General features: G+C 45.1%; 1 protein-coding gene across 1 annotated transcript; it reads left to right on the forward strand.

Annotated features, from left to right (window-relative positions):
• Positions 1-3,404: 3,404 nt before the first annotated feature.
• Positions 3,405-4,625, forward strand: LOC111156519 (hydroxycarboxylic acid receptor 2). The gene has a single exon (XM_022517465.1). It carries the CDS (start codon positions 3,405-3,407, stop codon positions 4,437-4,439), a length of 1,035 nt encoding a protein of 344 aa, XP_022373173.1. The 3' UTR covers positions 4,440-4,625.
• Positions 4,626-22,151: the final 17,526 nt, after the last annotated feature.

A 22,151-nucleotide genomic window follows, 5' to 3' on the forward strand; every position in this document is an offset into this window, starting at 1 on the left:
TATTTCTTTTTTTTAATTTTTTGAGAAACCTCCATATTGTTTCACATAGCAGCTGCACAAATTTCCATTCCCACCAACAGTGCAAGAGTGTTCTCTTTTCTCCACATCCTTGCCACCACCTTTTATCTCTTGTCTTCTGGATAATAGCCATTCTAACAGATGTGAGGTGGTATTTCATCCTGGTACGGATTTACAGTTCCCTGATGATTAGTGAGGTTGAGCATTTTTCATGTACCTGTTTGTCACCCATACGTTTTATTTAGAAAAATGTCTATTCAGATTCTCTGTCCATTTTTAATCAAACTATTTTGCTATTAACTTCTATGATTTCTTTATATATTTTGGATATTAACCCCTTGTTAGGTATATAATGTGCAAATATTTTCTCCCTTTCAGTGCGTTGCTTTTTCTTTTTACTAATGGTTTCCATTGCTGTGCAGAAGCTTTTTAGTTTGACATAGTCGCACTTGTTCTTTTTTGTCTTTGCCTTTGGTGTCAAATCCAAAAAATCATTACCAAGGTCAAGGTCAAGGAGCTTAATGCCTATGTATTCTTCTAGGAGTTTCATGGTTTCAGGTCACACGTTCAAGTCTTTAATCTATTTTAAGTTAAATTTTTTAAAAGATTTATTTATTTTAAAGAGAGAGAGTGCTTGCCTGCAGGTGCATGTACACGTGAGTGAGGGGAGGAGCACAAGGAGAGAATTCAAGCAGACTCCCCTCTGAGCAGGGACCCTGACGCAGGGCTGAATCCCACAGCCCATAAGATCATGACCTGCACAGACACCAAGAGTCGAACACCTAACCAACTGACCCACCCAGGTGCCCCTTTTTAAAGTTAATTTTTGTGTACAGAAGGAAGGAGGGAGGGAAAAAAGTTAATTTTCGTGTATAATGTAAGACAGTGGCCCAGTTTCATTCTTTTGCATGTGGCTGCCCAGTTTTCCCAACATCATCTATTTGAAGAGGTTGTCCCTTCCCCAGTATATATCTTGGTTCCCTTGTCATAAATTAATTGACCGTATTTGCATGGGCTTATTTCTGGGCTCTCTGTTCAATTCCATTGATCTATGTGTCTGTTTTTATGCCAGCACCATACTGTTTTGATTACTATAGCTTTGGGATACAGTTTGAAATCAGGAGCATGACAACTTTAGCTTTGTTCTTCTTTTCCAAGATTGCTTTGGCTACTTGGGGTCTTTTGTGGTCCTGTACACAAAATTATTTTATTTCTGTTGAATTATTTGTTCTATTCTACAAAAAATGTTACTGGAATTTTTGTTTGTTCTATTTCTACAAAACATTTGTAGAAATTTGTAGAAATTTCTACAAAAACATTTGCTCTATTTCTATAGAAAATGCTATTGCAATTTTGATAGACATCACATTGAATCTGTAGGTTTCTTTGGGTAGTATAGACATTTTAATAATATTTGTTCCTCCAAGCCATTAGCATGGAATGTATCTTTCCATTTCTTTTGGTCTTCCTCAATGTCTTTCATCAATATCTTATGGTGTTCAGTGTACAGGTGTCTCACCTTCTTGGTTAAATTAATTCCTGTATATCATACTCTTTTTTTTAAAGATTTTATTTACCTATTTGGCAGAGAGAGAGAGAGAGAGAGAGAGTGAGCAAGAGCACACAAGCAGGTGGAGCAGTAGCAGAGGGAGAGGGAGAAGCAGGCTCCCCACTGAGCAGGGAGCCCGACACGGGGCTCAATCCTAGGACCCCGGGATTACAACATGAGCCCAAGGCAGACGCTTAACCGGCTAAGCCAGGCAGGTGCCCTACATTTCCTATTTTTAACTCAAAGTGGAAGCAACACATTTTAGAACCTCTTGCTCAGCAAGGATCATAGCCAAAATACTAAAGGTAGAAATGTTCTATAGGGTTACACCCAATTATACTAAAAAGCAAAGAAATGATGTGTGAAATGGTGATCGGCCGTGAGGCAGAGTTCAAAATCCCCAAAGCTCTTATCCCTCTAAGTTTAATTTTCTGAAAACAGAGGATTTTAAAATATTGTGTATATACACTTAGTGGGGTGAGGCGGGGAGCTGGGAACAGACGGCTACAGAAACTCTCTGTACTTTCTGCTCAATTTTGTCGTGAATCTAAAACTCTAGAAAAATAATGCATATTGATTTTTAAAAATATTTTATTTATTTATTTGATAGAGATTACAAGTTGTCAGAGAGGCAGGCAGGGAAAGAGGAAGAAGCAGGCTCCTCGGGGAGCAGAGGGCCTGATGCGGGGCTTGATCCCAGGACCCTGAGATCATGACCTGAGCCCAAGGCAGAGGCTTTAACCCACTGAGCCACCCAGGTGCCCCAATGCGTATTGATTTTTAAAAAATCACATGCTTCAGGGGTACCTGGGAGGTGTAGTCAGTTGGGCGTCCGACTCTTGGTTTCAGCTTGGGCTGAGACCTCAGGGTCATGAGATTGGGCCCCACTTTGGGCTCTGTGCTTAGTACAGAGTTTGCTTGAGATTCTCTCTCTCTCTCTGCCTCTGCCCCTTCCACTTGTGCGCGCTTTCTCTCTCTCTCTGAAATAAATAAATAAATATTTTAAAAAAATAAAGATTGCATACTTCAAAATAAATTGCTTACTTGAGCACAGAAGCCTATCAAAGTCTGACACCAACAAACGAAAACCCCAGTTTATTGTAACATACCGCTGGCAATCCAAACTGGGTTCAAGTTTTCAAACATCTTATGAAATTGTATGCTATTCTCTTCTCCTTTCTCCTAACTACAGCTTAGCTGCAAAGTTCTGGTGTAGAAAAGCAATCCGGGTCTCTACAGAGACGATGGCAGGGAAGCCTCAAATGCGACCCGTCTGTCCTCGTAAAATGTCTTCTTGGTGTTTCGGAAGAAATCATGTACCTCCTACTGTTTCTTAAGTTATATGCATGTAATACTTCACAGTTGTTCTTAACGTTTCTAGAAAACCATGCTGTTTAGCACGGGATGTTATTATTGCTTCTGTTGTTTTGTTCATGTTATAAGCCAGCCACCCAACAGTGAGTTAATTCTCACATGCTAAGTGCTCGGGATGCCAGCACCCAGCCTTCCAGAGGGAAGCCGTCTGCATCGCCGTAATTCACACATGGCAGTCGGCTTGCCGAAACTTATCCTTTACATTTAGGAACCTTTGTGGGTTCCTGTCTTCCCCAGGGGATTTTTATTAGTTGTTTATGCAAACAGCAGATTGCATAAGAGCCTTGCTGGCTTCTTCTTTTTTTTTTTTTCTTCTAAGGGATTTCGTAGTTTCCTTGTAAGCAGCCAGTCACCAATTTCATCACCCCGACGTGACATAAAGGCGGGAGCTGAACCTCGGCGTTCACCACTCAGACACATACCTCTTTCCTGGAGCACTCGCTAGGACCGACTCGTTCCACTCATGAACCTGCCCCAGCAGCAGGATCATTTTCTGGAAATAAACAAGAAGAACTGCTGTGTGTTCCGGGATGACTTCATCGCCAACGTGCTGCCACCGGTGCTGGGGCTGGAGTTTGTGTTCGGACTCCTGGGCAATGGCCTTGCGCTGTGGATTTTCTGCTTTCACCTCAAGTCCTGGAAATCCAGCCGGATTTTCCTGTTCAACTTGGCCGTGGCTGACTTTCTCTTGATCATCTGTCTGCCATTCCTGACGGACAACTACGTGCGGAAATGGGACTGGAGGTTCGGGGACGTCGCTTGCCGGCTGATGCTGTTCATGCTGGCCATGAACCGCCAAGGCAGCATCATCTTCCTCACGGTGGTGGCCGTGGACAGGTACTTCCGGGTGGTTCACCCTCACCACGCTCTCAACAAGATCTCGAATCGGACGGCGGCCATCATCTCCTGCCTCTTGTGGGGTGTCACCATCGGGCTGACGGGTCACCTCCTGTACAAGAAGATGCTGATCAGGAACCGAGATGCCAATCTGTGCAGCAGCTTCAGCATCTGCCATACCTTCCGGTGGCACGATGCCATGTTCCTCCTGGAGTTCGTCCTGCCCCTGGCCATCATCCTGTTCTGCTCGGCCAGAATCATCTGGAGTCTGCGCCAGCGGCAGATGGACAGACACGCCAAGATCAAGAGGGCCATCAACTTCATCATGGTGGTGGCCGTCGTCTTCATCATCTGTTTCCTGCCCAGCGTGGCCGTGCGCATCCGCATCTTCTGGCTCTTGCACACCACAGGCACGAGGAACTGTGACATCTATCGCTCGGTGGACCTGGCGTTTTTCCTCACCCTGAGCTTCACCTACATGAACAGCATGCTGGACCCTTTGGTGTACTACTTCTCCAGCCCGTCTTTCCCCAACTTCTTCTCCACCCTGATCAACCGCTACCTGCGGAAAAAGGCGCCCCAAGAAGCAGATAATATCCAGAGCACAAGCATGGAGCTCACTGCAGATCTGAGCACCGCCAGGAGCATGCAGACAATTTAGTGGCCCACATCGGTGAGCCGTGGAACCCGTCTTATCTGCCCCCAGCTTCTCGCTAAATCACCGAGCCAAGAAGGGAGATTGTCACCAAGAACCAAGGTGTCTGGGGATAGAGTCTGGCTGGGTGCACAAAGACCATCGTGAGATGGGGCCCGTGGTTTCCTGGGACTTCCAGATTCCGAGAATCGGATTTAGAGAGGAGGTGTGGCAGAGTGGGCTGCCTGGTCGCGGAGTGTCCCCAGAGGACTCTTGGGGGAGGGGGGAACAGAGAGTAAAGCTCCTGTAACTTCTTCCCAACCTCTCTGACACTCACAGAACCGAAGACAGCAGAACTGTCCACACTTGTGCCGAGCAGAGCTGGAGCCAGGGAGACGCCCACGAGCACCTGTGATTCACTGGCCTTTCCCCCACCTGGCTGAGGTGGTTCTCAGCTCCCGGGGCAGATTTCCAGTCTGTTGGTGGGCTCTAGCTGGGATAAGGAAAGCTTAAGTGGTTGGAAGGGCATTATGGCCCCTCGGGGGAGGCCAGGAATCATTCAATAAGCCAGTAGGTCACCCACATTCCATGGGACCAACACATCTTTCGGCCAAGCTTTAGCAGAAAAGCAGTGGGTAGGGAGAGGCACAAGCTTTGGTTAATATTGGAGTTTCCGGTAGCGTAAGAGAGGGATTAGTCAGGGTGCACTGAGCGGAACAGTCTCACTTAGAGAAAGGGACGACATCTGGGCAGCAACTTGCGGCTAATCCGTTCCTCTCCTGTTGACACTAATTGGAAGTCTGAGCGGTTAGAGGCTTCAGAGAAGACTGCTGCTCCCCACTTCCGTTTGGTTTTATCATTAAAAGGGAAATGCTGCCCAGTGTCTAGAGGGAGACGGTTCCTCCTGGTTTGTTTGCTTGTGTTTCTGTCCTTATAAGAAATCTACCACTTCAATAAATTTTGATATAAGACACACAGTCTGGTGTTGCATGTGTCTGGGTGATGGGTCAGAGAAAGGGACTTCTTACTTAAGCGGAGACCTTTATGGGCTGTTAACTGTGTCCTGATAGAAAATACCAAACACTGTCGAGGAAGGAAAAGAGGCAGACGCTGAGCTGCATCAAGAGAGAGTTAAGTAAAAATTATACACGCGTTAGGACGAGGATGAGGAAGGGCTGGGAATAAGCATGAATAATTTAATTTGGAAGGGGGGCGCAAATGGAGCTTCAGGGGCCTGGTACATTCTATTTAGAGTCTGGTGAATATTGCTATGACTATTAGTGTATTAAAAAAGGAATCAGGACAGACCGGGGTGTTTGCATAGGACGGAGGGAGAAGAAAAAATTTCCTATGGAAGAGTTTCAGTTCCCAGTTCTGGGATGGAAAGGAGATGTACTGGTTTGAGCCTGCGATCAGTCCAAGTTTCTGTTACGCTTTCATCCCTAGCCTGTCACTCCTTGATTCTTTAGCAAGACGAGACTTGCTTTTCTATCCTGACTCAGACACAGATAAGAACGGTAGATACTCCAGACTCCAAGCCATAGCTCGAATGGCAGTAACTGAGGAACCACAGACAGACCTTCTCATGTTGAAGGGTTTTCAGAGCACTTCGCTTGTCTGGTTCTCCCATTGATTCCTAGAAGTAGGAAGTTAAAGCAGACATCACCTTCCTAAAGAGGAAGACACGGCAGAGGGGAGCTCCAAGGAAAGGCGTAGTTCCCCCAGCCTCAAATGCATGAGTCAGCAGGGAGCCCGGCTCTCAAGCTCTGTTGGGAACTAACTCACGTTGTTCATTTGCTCAGGAGGTCCATCAGCTTTTATTTATTTGTTTGTTTGTTTTTAAAGCAGGCTCTACGTCCAATGTGGGGCTTGCATCCTGACACTGAGATCAAGAGTTGCATGTTCTACTGACTGAATCAGGCAGGCGTCCTTCCATCAGCTTTTAGATATTAAGCACCAAAGATGTACCAGATAGAATAAGGCACAAGGGACCAAAGGCCCTCTTCTTATATAATTCATATTCAGGGGCGCCTGGGGGTGTTCAGTCACTGAAGTCAAATCATGCCTTTGGCCTAGGTCATGATCTCAGGGTCCTGGGATGGAGCCCTGCCTGGGGCTCCCTGCTCAGTGGAGAGTCTAATTCTCCCTCTCCCCCTCTGTGCTCATTCTCTCTCTCTCTCAAAAATAAGTAAAATCTTAAAACAAAACAAAACAAAAAACCTTGTTTTAAAATAATTAATTAATTAATTAATTTACTTTAATGGGAGCAAGTAATGTTATTCTGGACTAAACCAATGGTGTGGTACAAACATGTATGTGTCTGTCTATATATTGGAAGGGGCAGTTACTTATTTACTTACTTTTAAAGATTTTTATTTATTTATTTGACAGAGAGAGAGATCACAAGTAGACAGAGAGAGAGGGGGAAGCAGGCTCCCTGCTGAGCGGATAGCCCGAAGTGGGGCTCGACCCCAGGACCCTGAGATCATGATCTGAGCCAAAGGCAGAGGCTTAACCCACTGAGCCACCCAGGTGCCCCACAGTTATTTATTTTTAAGATTTTAATTTTTAAAGTAACCTCAATGCCTAATATGGGGCTCGAACTTACAACCTTGAGATCAAGAGTCACATGCTCTACCCACTGAACCAGCCAGGCACCCCTGGAAGGGGCAGTTATAATCACATATGCATTGTTTTTCCATTATTTTCTTTTTATTTTGGAGGGTACCAGTTTGGAAGTTATGAGTTCTGTGAGTTTATTACATAAAAAGTAGGGCCTCATTTTAACTGTCCCCAAACAATCTCTTCCAAACTTGAAGAGATTACCCCTAAGTCTAGAGCCATAAAATTGGGGCTTTAAACTCATGTTTGTTTCTGATTTGGTGAAGTCCCTTACCTTTCCAAATTTATTAGTCCATCTGACCCACAGTGCCTTGCCTGAAGAGAGGGCTCTAACTCACACCTAGGATTCTGGTCCTTAATCACATTGTGGTTTCATTTTCAACATATTTCCTGATTATGATCTGTCGCTCTGTTGGCCGTCCTTACAACAAGCGGCTATCTTGCCAGATGGTCCTGACCTCTTTCTTCCCCCACTTTGCTTCGATAATCAGAATTCTGCTGAGAAACTGGTTATCCGTGGTACCTTGGCCTGTGGTGGCATTTGGTGGGCTCACTAAGTACCAGAAATCGATCATTTACCATCCAAACTGGGCCATGGCTGATCTCCTACTCCCCCCATTTTTTGGTTTGAGTTGGGAACTTCTTCAAAGCAGAACTGGAGTTTTGATGAACTTCTTTGATGATTGAGGCTGGGCTATTGGTGTTACCAGCCAAGTTCCTGAGAAGGAAATTCCTTTCCTTTCCTCATTGTGGTAAGAAGATGCCTTCTTATAATTGTTTAACTCAGAGGTCTCATACATCTCATAAATGCAAGAATCTGAAACACACTTTCAATGAGCTTAAGCAAAAAATGGAAAATCAGAAGAGAGGAAACATTCTGGCGTATCTCCCAGAAACTGAGAGAGAATTACAGCAGGGTCAGGCGATGCCAGGGGACCAGCTCACAGCCCATCGGTCCAGCTCTTTGCCGTGAACCTGACTTAACCGCTCCACACCTGTGTCTTTCCAGACTGTCACATGAGAGAATCCAGTCCCAAACCACTCGCTACGGAAGAGTGATGAAGTCATGAAGAGACACACAACACGGGTGCAAAGGGTATTTTAAAATTACTGTTTGGGTAAAGACATGCTCTCTGCCAGGTGTTCCTCAGGGAACATTCCAGATCACTTTCCATGCCACTCATACACAGTATGTTTGGACTTCCAGTGGATCTCAATTCTCTTGCTGCCACCATGTTACAAGATGGCGGTCCCAAGAATGGAAAAGTAATCCGTTGACCTTTGGAAGCCACACAGTTCATGTGGCCCAAACCCATTTGGATGTGGACCTCCAGATATGAGTTCTAGAACCCTACAGAAGAGCTTCCCAGAAAATTAAAGTCTTTGTGATTTTATACATTGGTTTATAAACTGGGGACAAAGAAATACTCATCGGCAGGCCTAGTTGCAGGAAATAGCTGGCCATGAAGTTCTGTTCACTAAGTTTTGTGTTTTCTACAACAAATGAAACATAACTATTTTGCAACTGGTGTTGTTGCTATTCTCTTGGAGCTCAAATTTAAGATTTGGCCACCTTGTCTCTTTAGGGAGAAGGGGTTTGCCTGTGGCATTACAAACGTCAACCTTGACCTATAGTCCACAATCCCACGGCCCTGGCAAATGACAGGCAAGCACTTCTATGCTCTTAACAAATATTGATATACTCAGTGTTCCGGCCACACCCACAGAGGGATTTACAACCATCAACAGGTATTGGGAATAGGGCATGATGTTCCCTATACAATCGAAAAGAAGAAAAAATGAATTGACATACTGATGTCATCAGGTTGAAAAACTGGGTTTCTTTTTGACCTGTTTACAAAATATCCCTCCTCTTGATTATGATACTCTAGTAGGAAAATAGTACTGATGATCTGCTTTTTTTTTAATTAAAAAAAATTTTAAGTAATCTCTTACACCCATCATGTGGCTCAAACTCACAACCCTGAGATCAAGAGTCGCAAGCTCTCCTGACGGAGCCCTCCAGGCTCCCCTGCTTTTGTTTTTCATAAAGCAACATGAGGCAAAGACACACCCACAATAAGAGAGACACTGCTTTCGTCAGTATCATTATTTGTTTGTCACCAAGTGTATCTAAGATTTACTCACCTGTCAGACACTGAGCTACAAATTTCATGTAGGTGATCTCACTTCATTCTCCCAATAATTTCACAGGGGAGGTGCTACTTCCATTTTGCAGATAAAGGAACTGAGGCTCAGAGAGTTTGAATAGTTTGCCTGATGTCAACAGTCCATGAGTGAGGGACCAAGAGAACAGAGGCCAGCGGTCTGACTCCAGAGTCTTTGCCTTTAAAGTTCTGAAAAAAAAAATGCAAAACACGAGATGAACAATGTGAACTGGAAAAGGTGGGGTGAACACCTTGACACATTTGGGGTCAATATTCCCAGAACTTTCCAGGATGCCCAACAACTTAGGCACCCAGGCACCTCCCAGGTCCAGGCTGGGGTCATGTACTTAAGCTGCCTGGCATAGTGCCTCGCACATGGCGGGTGCTCTAGACATTAGTCTCCCTTCTCCAAAGTTAACTGGCGATTGGCCCCTTCCTTCCTTATTTTGAAGGTCCTTCTTGTCTTTCTAAAGAAGCTAACATTTCATAAGAAGCAGATCAGGGATAGTCCCTGTAACATCATTTGTAATAGGGAAAAAGAGAAAACAACCTAGGTGTCCATCAGTAAGGAAAGAGATACAAAGGGATACAGGCTCTCATTGGACTAATAAATGGCAGGGGGAAAAAAAAATGAACCAGAAGTACTTGTATCAGTAGGACTGAATCTTGAGCATAATACCTCCAGCCAAAACCAAGTTGTCAAAAGATACATTCAGGGGTGCCTGGGTGTATCAGCTCAGGTCATGATCTCAAGGGTCCTGGGATCAAGCCCAGTGTCGGGCTCCCTGCTCAGCAAGGAGCCTGCTTTTCTCTCTCCCTCTGCCCCTCCCCCTGCACCTGCTCTCTCTCTCTCAAATAAATAAAATCTTTAAAAAAGAGAGAGAGATGTTCAATATGATAACATGTATATAAATGTTTAAAACATGCTAAACCAAATAACATGGTTTTCAGAAGCATCAATATATGAGAAAACAAAAATCTCAGATGGGAAATATACACAGTAACGAGAAGATATAGATTACCTCGTGGATGGAGGGAGGGACGTGGATGGAAGGAGGTCTCAACTCTATCTGCAATGCTTTTACTTCATTTTAAAGATTTCATTTATTTGAGAGAAGAGAGAGTGCATGTGTGAGCGGGGTAGGGGCAGAGGGAGAGAGAGAGAGAGAGAATCTTAAGCAGACTCTGCATTGAGGGTCAAGACCAGTATCGGGGCTTGATCTCACAACCCTGAGATCATGACCTGAGTCAAAATCAATAGCTAGACGCTTAACTGACTGAGCCACCCAGGCACCCAGCTTTTACTTCATTTTAAAAGAAGGATTTGAGGGGCACCTGGGTGGCTCAGTAAGTTAAGTGTCTGCCTACAGCCTGCAAAGGTCATGATCCTGGAGTCCTGGGTTCGAGTCCCACTCACATCAGTCTCCCTCTCTCCCCACCCCTCACCACTCCCCCTGCTTATATGCGCTCTCTCTCTCTCTCTCTCTGTGTTTGTGCCCTCTGTCTCTCTCAAATAAATAAATGTTTTTTTTTTTTTAATCTGGGTGGTAGGAACATGAGTGTTTCATGAATTTTTATTCTTTTTTTTTTTAAGATTTTATTTATCTGAGAGAGAGAGAGCACAAGCAGGGGGAGAAGCAGAGGGAGAGGGAGAAGCAGGCTCCCTGCTGAGCGGGGATCCTGACATGAGGCTTGATCCCAGGACCCTGAGATCATGACCTGAGCTGAAGGCAGAAGATCAACCGACTATGCCACCCAGGCGCCCCTGAATTTTCATTTTTAATTTTTACGAGCATTAAGGTATATGTACACACGCGTGTACATGCTTAGGCCAGCTGACAGGACTGTAGGGGACACTATCACCCATTTAATTGATGAGAACCCCATCTGACCAGATTAAGCTTATTCTCTGCCTTCTTTAGTACCCCTGACCCCAGACGCCCTTTATGTTTTAAAGATTTTATGGCTAGCCACTTGGGAAAAGATAAAAGGTAACCAAAAATAAGCTTGTTTGTAAAAAACTAACAAGAGTAAAAATTCCTGCAAAATCACCATGGGAAACTTAACGCTGACTGGAAAAAGCTGGACACAAAAGGCTCACATAGTGTATGATTCCATTTATATGAAATGTCCAGAACAGGTAAATCCATCCAGACAGAAGGTAGATTGGTGGTGGCTGCTGGGGCTGCGGGAGGGGAGAATGAGGAGTGACTGCTAACAGGGGCACAGTCTCCTTTTGTGGTGATGAAAATGTTTGGGAACCAGACAGAGGTATCGTGGATGTCCTAAATGCCACTGCACGGTTCACGTCAAAGTGGTTAATGTTATGTTATGTGAATTTCACCTGATTGAAACAAACAAAAAATGCTTGGGAGCAGAATCTGGAGAGTAACGGTCCCTGCCTCTAGCTCATCCCCACTCCCATCCCCCACTTTTCCATCTGTCCCTGGCTCTCTCCTGTGTCCAGCAAGACCTTTGCCCCAGAGACGCTGAAGGGGGAGTTAGGGCAGGATATTAGGTGTGAGCCAGCGTCTATTGTAATTGCTGGTAATTTCTAGATTAGTTGATTCTCATATAAACGTTTCCCTTACTCTTAAAACCCCTCGGAGCACAACACAGAACCAGAGCATCTGACTGAATTGCTTTGTTGAAATCCTAACCCCCAGGGCCTTCCAATGGGACAGTGTTTGGAGACTGGTCCTCTGGGGTGCCTGGGTGGCTCATTTGGTTAAGCAACTGCCTTTGGCTCAGGTCATGATTCTGGGGTCCTGGGATCAGGCCCCGCATTGGGCTCCCTGCTCCTTGGGGAGCCTGCTTCTCTCTCTCCCTCTGCCTGCTGCTCCCTCTGCTTGTGCTCTCTCTCTCTTTCTCCCTCTCTGTGTCAAATAAATAAACAAATTCATAAAAATCTTTTTTAAAATGGAGATAGATTCTTTAAAGAGGTAATAAAGTTAAAATGAGGTCATTAGGATGGTCCGCATCCTACAGGGCTGGTGTCTGTATAAGAAAAGGAGATTAGGAAACAGACACACACACAGAGGGAAGTCCATGTGAGGACACAGAGAGAAGACAGCCAACTACAAACCTAGGAGAGAGGTCTCCGAGGAAACAATACCCCCAATGTGTTGACCTTGGACTTGTGGCCTCCAGGACTGTGAGAACTAAATTCTTATTTAAGCTCCCAGTCTGGGGGGCGTTTGTTCCCACGGTGGCCCTCGCGGACTCACGGGGTCTGATCATCCTTCTTACATGGCTCAGTCAGCCAGTGGTTCCAGAGCTCAGCTGGAACGCCCTATGTGTTTATCTGAAACCCCTTATCATCTATAAATCTGAAGAGAATTTGACATAAGGCTGGCTGTGCTACACAGCAGAGAAATTCAACTTCAGAAAAAGGAGACCAACTAAGGACAGTTGACTTTTCATAGGCAAACATTGCCCAACTGCTTCCCTCTCTTCCTCCACCTTTTGTTTGATGATGGAAACCAATCTCAGGATTTATTGAGGTACATATTTCAAAAAATGGAATGAGAGAAAAGAGTCACACAGCTCTCTAGAGATCCTGTGGAGGCTGAGAGTTCAATCATGATTTTAAAAATACATATCTTGGGGGCACCTGGTGGCTCAGTGGGTTAAAGCCTCTGCCTTCGGCTCGGGTCATGATCCCAGGGTCTTGGAATAGAGCCCCACATCGGGCTCTCTGCTCGGCGGAAAGCCACTTCCCCCTCTCTCTCTATTTGCCACTCTGTCTACTTGTGATCTCTCTCTGTCAAATGAGTAAATAAAATCTTAAAAAAAAATACATATCTTGGAGGATGCCTGGGTGGCTCAGTTGATAGAGCATGGGACTCCATCTTGGGGTCATGAGTTCAAGTGCCATGTTAGGTGTAGACATGGGACTTGATCTTGGGGTCATGAGTTGGGTGCCATGTTGGGTGCAGAGCTTACATTTGTCTATACATATAAAAATGTATAAATATATGTATTTATTAAATATATAAAAAATATAAATTAACAAAAGTATTAAAATTATTACTATTATAGCCAATCCAAAAAAAAAGCCTTCCTCAATTTTCTTTTATTTTAAAATTTTAAAAAAGATTTTTATTTATTTATTTGACAGACAGAGATCACAAGTACGCAGAGCAGCAGGCAGGGAGAGGAAGGGAAGCAGGCTCCCTGCTGAGCAGAGAGCCTGATGTGGGGCTCTATCCCAGGACTCTGAGATCATGACTTGCGCTGAAGGCAAAGGCTTTAACCCACTGAGCCACCCAGGCGCCCCAACCTTCCTCAATATTCTTATCACTGTTATTTCTAACAAAGAATATTCACATAAAACTCCTAATGATTATTTTCCTAAAACAAAAATTGAATTGTATCTCTTCCTACTTCAGAAACATTCAATTATCAATAGAATAAAATTCAGACTCAGCACGGCCTTCCCCTGCCCGGCTGCATGGTACCAGCATAGTGTGGCGGTATAGCAGAAGTAGAGGAGAGTGGCCTTTGGAATCAGACTGTCCCGGGATGAATTTCCAGCTTTACCACCCACTGGTCAGGTGCCCGGGACGAAGAGAGTGAAAGAGGTCTAGGACCTTTCCAGCTTTTGCAGCTCCTGATTTATTTTCTTACTGAGATAGAGTTCACATACTATAAAATTCACTTTTTTTTTTTTAAGGCTACTTATTTGATTGAGTATCTTGTGCTGGACACTTTCTGACATTCAGACACATGCCCAGAAGTGCTGCGAGGGCCCAGACAGGCAGGGCACACGAATCAGAGTGGACATCAGTGCCCTTTGTGTCTTTCCCACTGAGAGCTCAGCCAGCACTCTTCTGTGCTTCTCGACTGCCCAGTGGTCAGTCCTTCATTACTGATACAGTAAAATGAAGACTGGGTTGAGGAGAACCAACCAACTCACAGAGGGAAGCAGAGAAACCTCTGAGAGAGATGGTCCTGTGGCTCTGGCCGCCACAGGCAAGTCCCCCATGGCGGGCCAGGTGTCCTTGGTCAGGGCTGGCTTCCAGGTGCACCGCCTGGGTTCCTAGGCACCTGAGCCATTTTTCAAGAAACCGGCATGCCGTGCAACTCCCAATGACCCCAGCATCAAGCTCTCAACCTTGACCCAGCCCAGGACACCTACCCAAACTGTACTTACACTTGATCTTAGCCAAAAGGCCGGGAAATGATAAATCCACCTTTGTGAAGTGGTTTTTAGTATATGCACCGTGCTGGGCAGCCATCTCCTCTATCTGATTCCAGAACTTCATCCCCCCAAAAGAAACCCTATATCCATTAGCGGTCTGCTAGAGTTTCTGAAGCCCTTAATAAACACTAATCTACCATGTCTTTATGGTCAGGATAGATGTCTAAAAAATGAAGGAGCACCTGGGTGGCTCAGTTGGTTAAGTGTCTGCCTTCAGCTCAGGATATGATCCCAGGGCCCCGACATCGAGTCCCGTGTTGGGCTCCCTGCTCTGCGGGGGCCTGCTTCTCCCTCTCCCTGCTATAACCCTGCTTCTGTGTGCCCTCTCTCTCTTTCTGTGTCAAATTAATTAATTAATTAATTAAATCTTTTTAAAAAAATAAATAAAAATAAATGAAGAAATGTGGGGCACCTGCTGGGTGGTTCAGTCAGGTGGGCATCTGATCCTTGCTTTTGGTTCAGGTCACGGTCTTGGCGTCCTAGGTTCCAGCCCCATATCTGGTTCCACACTCATTGTGGAGTCTGCTTGGGATTTTCTCCTTCATCCTCTGCCACTCTCCCCTCTCTCTTGCTCTCTCTTAAATAAATAGATAGATAGATAAATAAATGAAATCTTTTTTTAAAAAATGAAGAAATGCTGGGGCACCTGGTTGGCTCAGTGTGGGGAGCATGCAACTCTTTGATCTTGGGGTTGTTTGAGCCCCCCATTGAGTGTAGAGCTTACTTAAAAATAATGGAAAAGTGCCATAACAGGGTAAGAAAAATTGGGGGAGGAGGATTTATTTATTTGTTTGTTTGTTTATTTTAAGATTTTATTTATTTATTTGATAGGCAGAGAGGTAAGCAGAGAGAGAGGGGCCAGGAAGCAGGCTCCCCGCTGAGCAGAGAGCCTCATGTGGGGCTCTATCCCAGGACCCTGAGACCATGACCTGAGCCGAAGGCAGAGGCTTAACCCACTGAGCCACCCAGGCGCCCTGAGGAGGAAAATGTCTTAATCAAGTCTTCCACCCCAAAATCAAATCTTGGTTTACATGCTTGTTCTGGGATTGGGTCCAACAGGCGTAAATGAGGCCTTGCTTGGGCTCTGTTGGGGTATCCGTGGGGGAACTCAAGAGGTGCTTTCTCTCCTATCCATGTGCTGGCCAGGACACCAGAAAATGGCACTTAGCCTAGATATGAAGACTGGCGTTGTGGTTAAAATATGTCCGCAAATGTTTTGACACTGGTCCCTTCAAAAGATGGAGTCTAACTTTCCTCTGCTTCGATGTTAGTCAGACTTAGTGACTTTCTTTTAATAAATTGAATGTGGTAGAAGTGTTGCTATGTGACTTCCAAAGCTAGGTATTAAAAGCTTCTGTCTCCCTCTTTTCCGCTCTCTCTCTGTGCGGCATACCATATTGGGAGGAAGCAGAAGCCCCATGGAGAGGCCGCGTGGGACTGCTCTGGCTGATACTTCCCACTAGACCCTGAGCTGACAGCCAGCATCACAGCCAGCCGGGCCACCTTCATGAGAATGTGACCTGGGCTCAGGGCTTCATGGTAAGAAAGGCCCAGGATTTGTTCTAAAGCTCCGCCATCAGCACCTTGAAATTCCTTTAAGTAATCTCACACCCGACGTGGGGCTCAAACTCATGACCCTGAAATCCAGAATTGCATGCTCTAATGATTGCACCAGCCAGGCACCTGAGTACCTTACAATGCTTAATACTTTAAAACAGTTTATTGAGATGTAATTCATATAATAGGAAATTCACCCGCTGGAAGTGTATAGTCCAGGGGCACCTGTCTGAAATCCTGGCTCATGGAAACCAGCAGAGGTAATAAATTATTATTGTTGCTTTAAGCTGCTACGTTTTGGGGTTATTTGTTACATAGTAACAGATAGGTAAAGCAGGCAGAAGATAGTGGATTCTGGTAGGAGCCTCCAGGTCTATGGGTTCTCCAGGAGGAAGTTTCCGTTGTCTCCAAATAAGCATTCTGGGTCTTCTTGACTTCCCAGCGCTGAAGTGGAATGAGCTCATCGCTCTCAGGGCACGTGAGAATGGTACCAGTATTCGATGGCAGAGCAGACAGCACCATTGCCATTTTTCTTTCTCAGGGTGACCTAGTGGAGAGTCCAAACCCCCTGGGGCTTCAACTAGTGGGTGTATCATCTCGTACTTCCCCAGTGTTTGCATCATTTTCCCCATAGGCTTCATTATCTAGGTGTTTCAGTGTAAACAAACTCTTTCAAAGACACTGGAGAGCGATCTGGTGGTCTGTGAGTCTGAGAAACTATTACCTTGAAGGAACAATTTCTCCTGAAGTGGCCTGGGTATAATATATGTATAAATACATCTGTATGATACATTATTTTTTGAAAATTCAATTGGGCGCCTGGGTGGCTCAGTTGTTAAGCATCTGGTTTCAGCTCAGGTCATGATCCTGGGGTCCTGGGATGGAGCCCCGCATTGGGTTCCTGCTCAGTGGGGAGTCTGCTTCTCCCTCTCCCACTCCCTCTGCTGTGCTCTCTCACTCTCTCTGTCAAATAAATAAGTAAAATCTTTGGGAAAAAGAAAGAAAGAAAGAAAGAAAGAAAGAAAGAAAGAAAGAAAGAAAGAAAGTCAGTCTCTGGAGAAAGATAGAGTTGGAGGAGAGCTCTTGAAGAGTGAATACACAGTAGGAGTTTCCAAATGGGAGTTTCCAAAATGAGAAGACTGGCCAGATAAACCCAGTAGGAGTTTCAAGATGTAGGAGTAGGAGTTTCCAAAATGAGAAGACGTGCCAGATAAACAATTACTAGAAGAAAAATTCTCTTAAAGTAATAAAGACCAAAGATTACAGATTGAAGAGGTCCCTGAGTTCCGGGCGGGGTTCCGATGAGAGATTCATATGAAAGCCTGAAGCATATTCTGTAACAATCTTACAAGTGTCAGGTGAAAAGCAGAAAATATTCACAAAGAAAAAGAATATCAGACTGGAATCAGATTTTTTTTATTGACGGTAGTGAACAATGACAGGGAACGGTATCTACAAGGAAGAGAGAAAGGAGTGCAACCCAAGACTCTGTCCAGTTGTCAAAATATTTGCATCTATTGAGGTGAAAGGAAGACAGTCGAGGAGACCCAAGAATTCAGAGAACATAATCCCCAGGACTCCGTCTGAGGAAACAACCCGAGAAAAGCCTAGCCAAACCACAAGCAAACCTGCAAAGAAAACTGAAGAAGGAGGAAGAAGAAAGAGAAAGAAAACAGTGTTAAGAATGTACACATGCAGGGTGCCTGGGTGGTTCGGTGGGTTGGGCGTCTGCCTTTGGCTCAGGTCATGATTTCTGGGTCCTGGGATGGAGCCCCGAATTGGGCTCCTTGCTTGGCAGGGAACCTGCTTCTTCTCCCTCTGCCTGCTGCTCCCCCTGCTTGTGCTCTCTCTCTGTCCAATTAATAAGTAAAGTGTTTTTTAAAAATGTACACATATTGCATTTTAAATCTAAATGGAGCAGGATAGACTAGGCTTTGTGGAACAGGGAAGGACTCTTGAAACCAAGCGAAGATCCTCCAAGGGAATTCTAACAAACAGTAGATTATCTCGGCCAAACCTCAGAGAGCAAGTGGGGCGTAGAAATCGCCATGGGTCTCAGCAGGAAACACAAGGAAGGAAAGACGAGGAAGTGAATGAAAGCGCTCTAAAGGTCTCATCCTACTGGGTGCGGGAGAAGGGGAGGAAACAGATGAAGGAAATGGTTAGTTATGTGCCTCTGATCATGGGAGCAGGGAAATTCATCATGGAAGAGATACGGGGATCTTAACCAAGCCAGGGAACTCAGAAGCCGGGCTAGAAAAGATGGATATATTTGACTATATAAACATTAAAATGTTTTGTGTGACAAAGGATACCATAAAATACAGCAAGTTCAAGTGATGGAGCTGGAAAAATATCTGTAATAGAGTTAACTGTCAGCGATTGGAATTGACTTATTACGTGCCTGGCACCATTCTGTTGACTCTACGTGTATCAACTCATCTGTGTCTAGAGCCATGCTATGAGGCAGGAATGATGGTGACAGTGATGATCACTGCCCTTTTTTCCCCCCCTTTGGGGAGGGGCGGGGACAGAAGGAGAGGGAGAGAGGGACTCCCAAGCAGGCTCCACGCCCAGCATAGAGCCAACGTGCAGGGCTCGATCTCAGGACCCTGAGATCATGACTTAAGCAGAAATCAAGAGTCTGATGCTTGACCGACTGGAGCCACCCAGACACCCTGAAGATCGCTACTTCGTTGATGGGTAAACTGAGGCTTCACAAGGTTAAACAACTTGCCAAGAGTCACATGGCCTGTCAGGGCCTGAATTCTGATGTGACTCTTGGCAGCCCTACCCGGGAAACAATGGCCAAATGGACGCTATATAAAGAGCTTTACAAATTGACCCGAACAAAATAAACAACCACTACAGGAATGGACGTAGATTATAAATAGACTGTTTACAGAGGACTGAAATGAAATGGCTAGCAAACGTATAGAAACACCCTCAATTTCAACTGTGGCCAGGAAAATGCAAACTAAAGAAGCAACGAGACATCAGACTGACACACATGGAGAAGACGGCTTGTCAAGCGCCGGCAAGAATGTGGAGGAAAGGGCGCTCTCCTACGTGCGGCGCTTGCAGTCATCTGGGAACGCTATCTGGCAGCGTCTGTTAAAATTAAAACTCACATACCCTTTCACCCATTAATCCCACTCCTGGGAATCTGGCCCAAGGAAATAAAAACACTAATGCTTAAGGACGAGGATGTTTATCGGAGCTTTGGTTTTTGTGGCAGAAGACCTGTCACAAAGTGAGTCCCCGTTAAAAGGAAAAGGGGATCTACGGCATGATTTATGTTACAGCCACTCTATACATATTGCTATAAAATAAAATCCATCAGGGTGCCCAGGTGTCTCAATCGGTTAAGCGTCTGCCTTGGGCTCAGGTCATGATTCCAGAGTCCTGGAATCGAGTCCTGCTTCGGGATACTTGCTCAGTGGAAATCTGCTTCTCCCTCTGCCTCTTCCCCTGGCTTGTGCTCTCTCTCGCTCACTCAATCTCTCCCTCTCAAGTAATAAGTAAATTCTTTTAAAAAATAAAGTGTACAATTCAATGTTTTAAAAATAATAATAAAATAAAATCAACCAGGGTCTGCAACATGGCAGCCCACTGGCCCAAAGGGCTGGCGAATGTGCTTTTCGTGAGCCAGCAGTGTTTTTTAATAAATTTCTGCAAGCTTCTGAGTCTGTTACCCCCTGTACATATTTCCATTAGACACAGAGCCTGCCTTCCGTAGGGCCATGGTACATAAACAAATACAAGGCGTATATGGGGTATTAGCATTTTGTGGTGGTTGGGGGAGGTTGGCAAGGAGGTAGAGGTATCAGAACTCTGCTATGTTGCTGGTGGGATGTACAATGGTGCAGCCACTGTGGAAAACAGTTTGGGAATTCCTCAATAGGTGAAACGTAGCGGAACCACATAACCCAGCACCGCCACTCCTGAGAACATATCCAAAAGAATTGAAAATAAGCATTCAAACAAAAACCTGAACACAATATTCACACCAACACTGTTCACAACAGCCGAATGGTGAAAATAACCCAAATACCCATCGAGGATAAATGGATCAACAGAGACGGTCCATCTGTGCAGTGGGATACAATTCAGCCATATAAAGGAGTGAAGCACTGATGCCTGGCACCATGTGGCTGCACCTGGAAGACGTGATGCTGAATGGAAGAGGCCAGACACAGAAGATCCCATATCGTATGGGTCCATTTATAGGAAATCTTCTGAAGAGGCAAACCATAAAGACAGAAAGCTGATTAGGGGTCACTAAGGGCTGGGGGAGGGCACGGGGGTGGGGGAGGAATGACTGTTCAGTGGGTATGGAGTTTCTGTTGGGGGTGACGAAAATGTTTTGGAACTAGACAGGGTGAAGTGGCTGCACAACACGGTGAATGTACTTAATGCCACTTTAAAGTGGCTAAAATTTCTGGGGCACCTGGGTGGCTCAGTGGGTTAAAGCCTCTGCCTTTGGCTTAGGTCGTGATCCCGGGGTCCTGGGATCGGGCCCCGCATCAGGCTCTCTGCTTGGTGGGGAGCCTGCTTCCTCCTCCCCCTCTCTCTGCCTGCCTCTCTGCCTACTTGTGATCTCTGTCTGTCAAATAAATAAATAAAATCTTTTAAAAAATAATAAAATAAAATGGCTAAAATTTTATGTTGTATATATTTTATCACAATAAGAAAACATTCACGGAGGGAGACAATTAGGAAAAAAGTGTCTAAAAGGCAACTTGGGGAGGGGTGATAATGGGAAAAATGGTAGAGAAACACTGCTATGAAAACTATGTTAAGAATTGTTATCCTTGGGGCTCCTGGGTGGCTCAGTGGGTTAAAGTCTGCCTTTGGCTCACATCATGATCCCTGGGTCCTAGGATCGAGCCCTCTGTCTGGCTCTCTGCTCAGTGGGGAGCCTGCTTCTCCTTCTCCCTCTGCTTCTCCCGACTTGTTCTCTCTCTCTCTCAAATAAATAAATACATTAAAAAAATTCTATCCTTAAAGCAAATACTTTATTTATTTATGTTTATTTATTCATTTTAATTTTTTATTTTCTTTAAAGAAAGGCAGAATACCACAGGCAGCGCCTCCTTTGGATGTTTCTGGAGTCTCAGAAGCTTGACTACCTTATGCTCTCCTGCAAGTGGATGTTGAGAGCTTGTCTGAAGGCTCTAGCAGGGGGTATCATTGGGTATAATAGTTATTAATCCAATAGTGGTAGGTTGAATGGTGACCCCAAAAATGATATGTTCCCCAGCCTAACCCCGGACACCTTATTTGTGAATGTGACCTATTGGGGAAAGGGGTCTTTGCAGATATGATTAGGTCACCAACACGAATCATCTTGGATTACCTGGATGGGTCCCAAATCCGATCACGGTATCTTTATAGGGGATACACAGAGGAGAAGGTCCCGTGAAGACTGAGGCACAGAGCGGAGTGGGGCAACCACAGCTGGAAGAGGTGCGGAAGGATTTTTCCTTAGAATTTCTGGAAGGAGTATGACCTTCCAACACCTCGATTTCAAATTTCTAGCTTCCAAAATGGTGAGAGAATAAATCTCTGTTGTTTTAAGCTACCCAGTATGTAATAATTTGTAACGGCAGCCCTAGGAAGCGAATAGGCCAGAACAGAGTGCCTTTTAGAGCAAAACTTAGTGTCGCAGGCCCCCTCAAGGGCTGCTGGTCAGCCTTGGGATGGTCCCGGGGCGTGCACACCGATAGCTGTTGTAGTTAGCCTAAGCCAGAATGGTGACAGGACATGGTGATTGAGCCACAGACTTCTCTTCCAGCATGGCACAGAGAGAGCAGCATGAGGCATTCCAATTCTGTTTTTAAAACTGCCCTGCTCTGGGATTTATGGGTATAAAACAATCATTCATCTTCAAACTTAGTTTGACTTTTCTCATGAACGTTAAGCTGAAAATAAGTAGACGCCCATTGTGCTCCACGTCGTGTCCCTGGAGCCTGCCCTTGGCCTTGCTGGACTATTAAGGGACTTCCTTGACCTTTCCTTGCTGTAACCACTTTCCCGGAGCCACCATATTAGGGGGACGCTTGCAGCCTTTCTCCCTATTGTCAGAAAGGGTCTGATCAGAATTGTCCTCTCTTCTGTATTTTCATGGGACCCTGGGCTTTTTCTTCTTCATAGCATTTATCATAATGATCTGCACAACTACTTTGT

Source organism: Enhydra lutris, unplaced genomic scaffold (genome assembly GCF_002288905.1).
Source record: "Enhydra lutris kenyoni isolate GAN:26980312 unplaced genomic scaffold, ASM228890v2 scaffoldscaffold46, whole genome shotgun sequence".
Classification (NCBI taxonomy): domain Eukaryota; kingdom Metazoa; phylum Chordata; class Mammalia; order Carnivora; family Mustelidae; genus Enhydra; species Enhydra lutris.

Coding starts and splice junctions, on each gene's coding strand:
- LOC111156519 (XM_022517465.1), top strand. CDS start 3,405: ATGAACCTGCCCCAGCAGCAGGATCATTTTCTGGAAATAAACAAGAAG.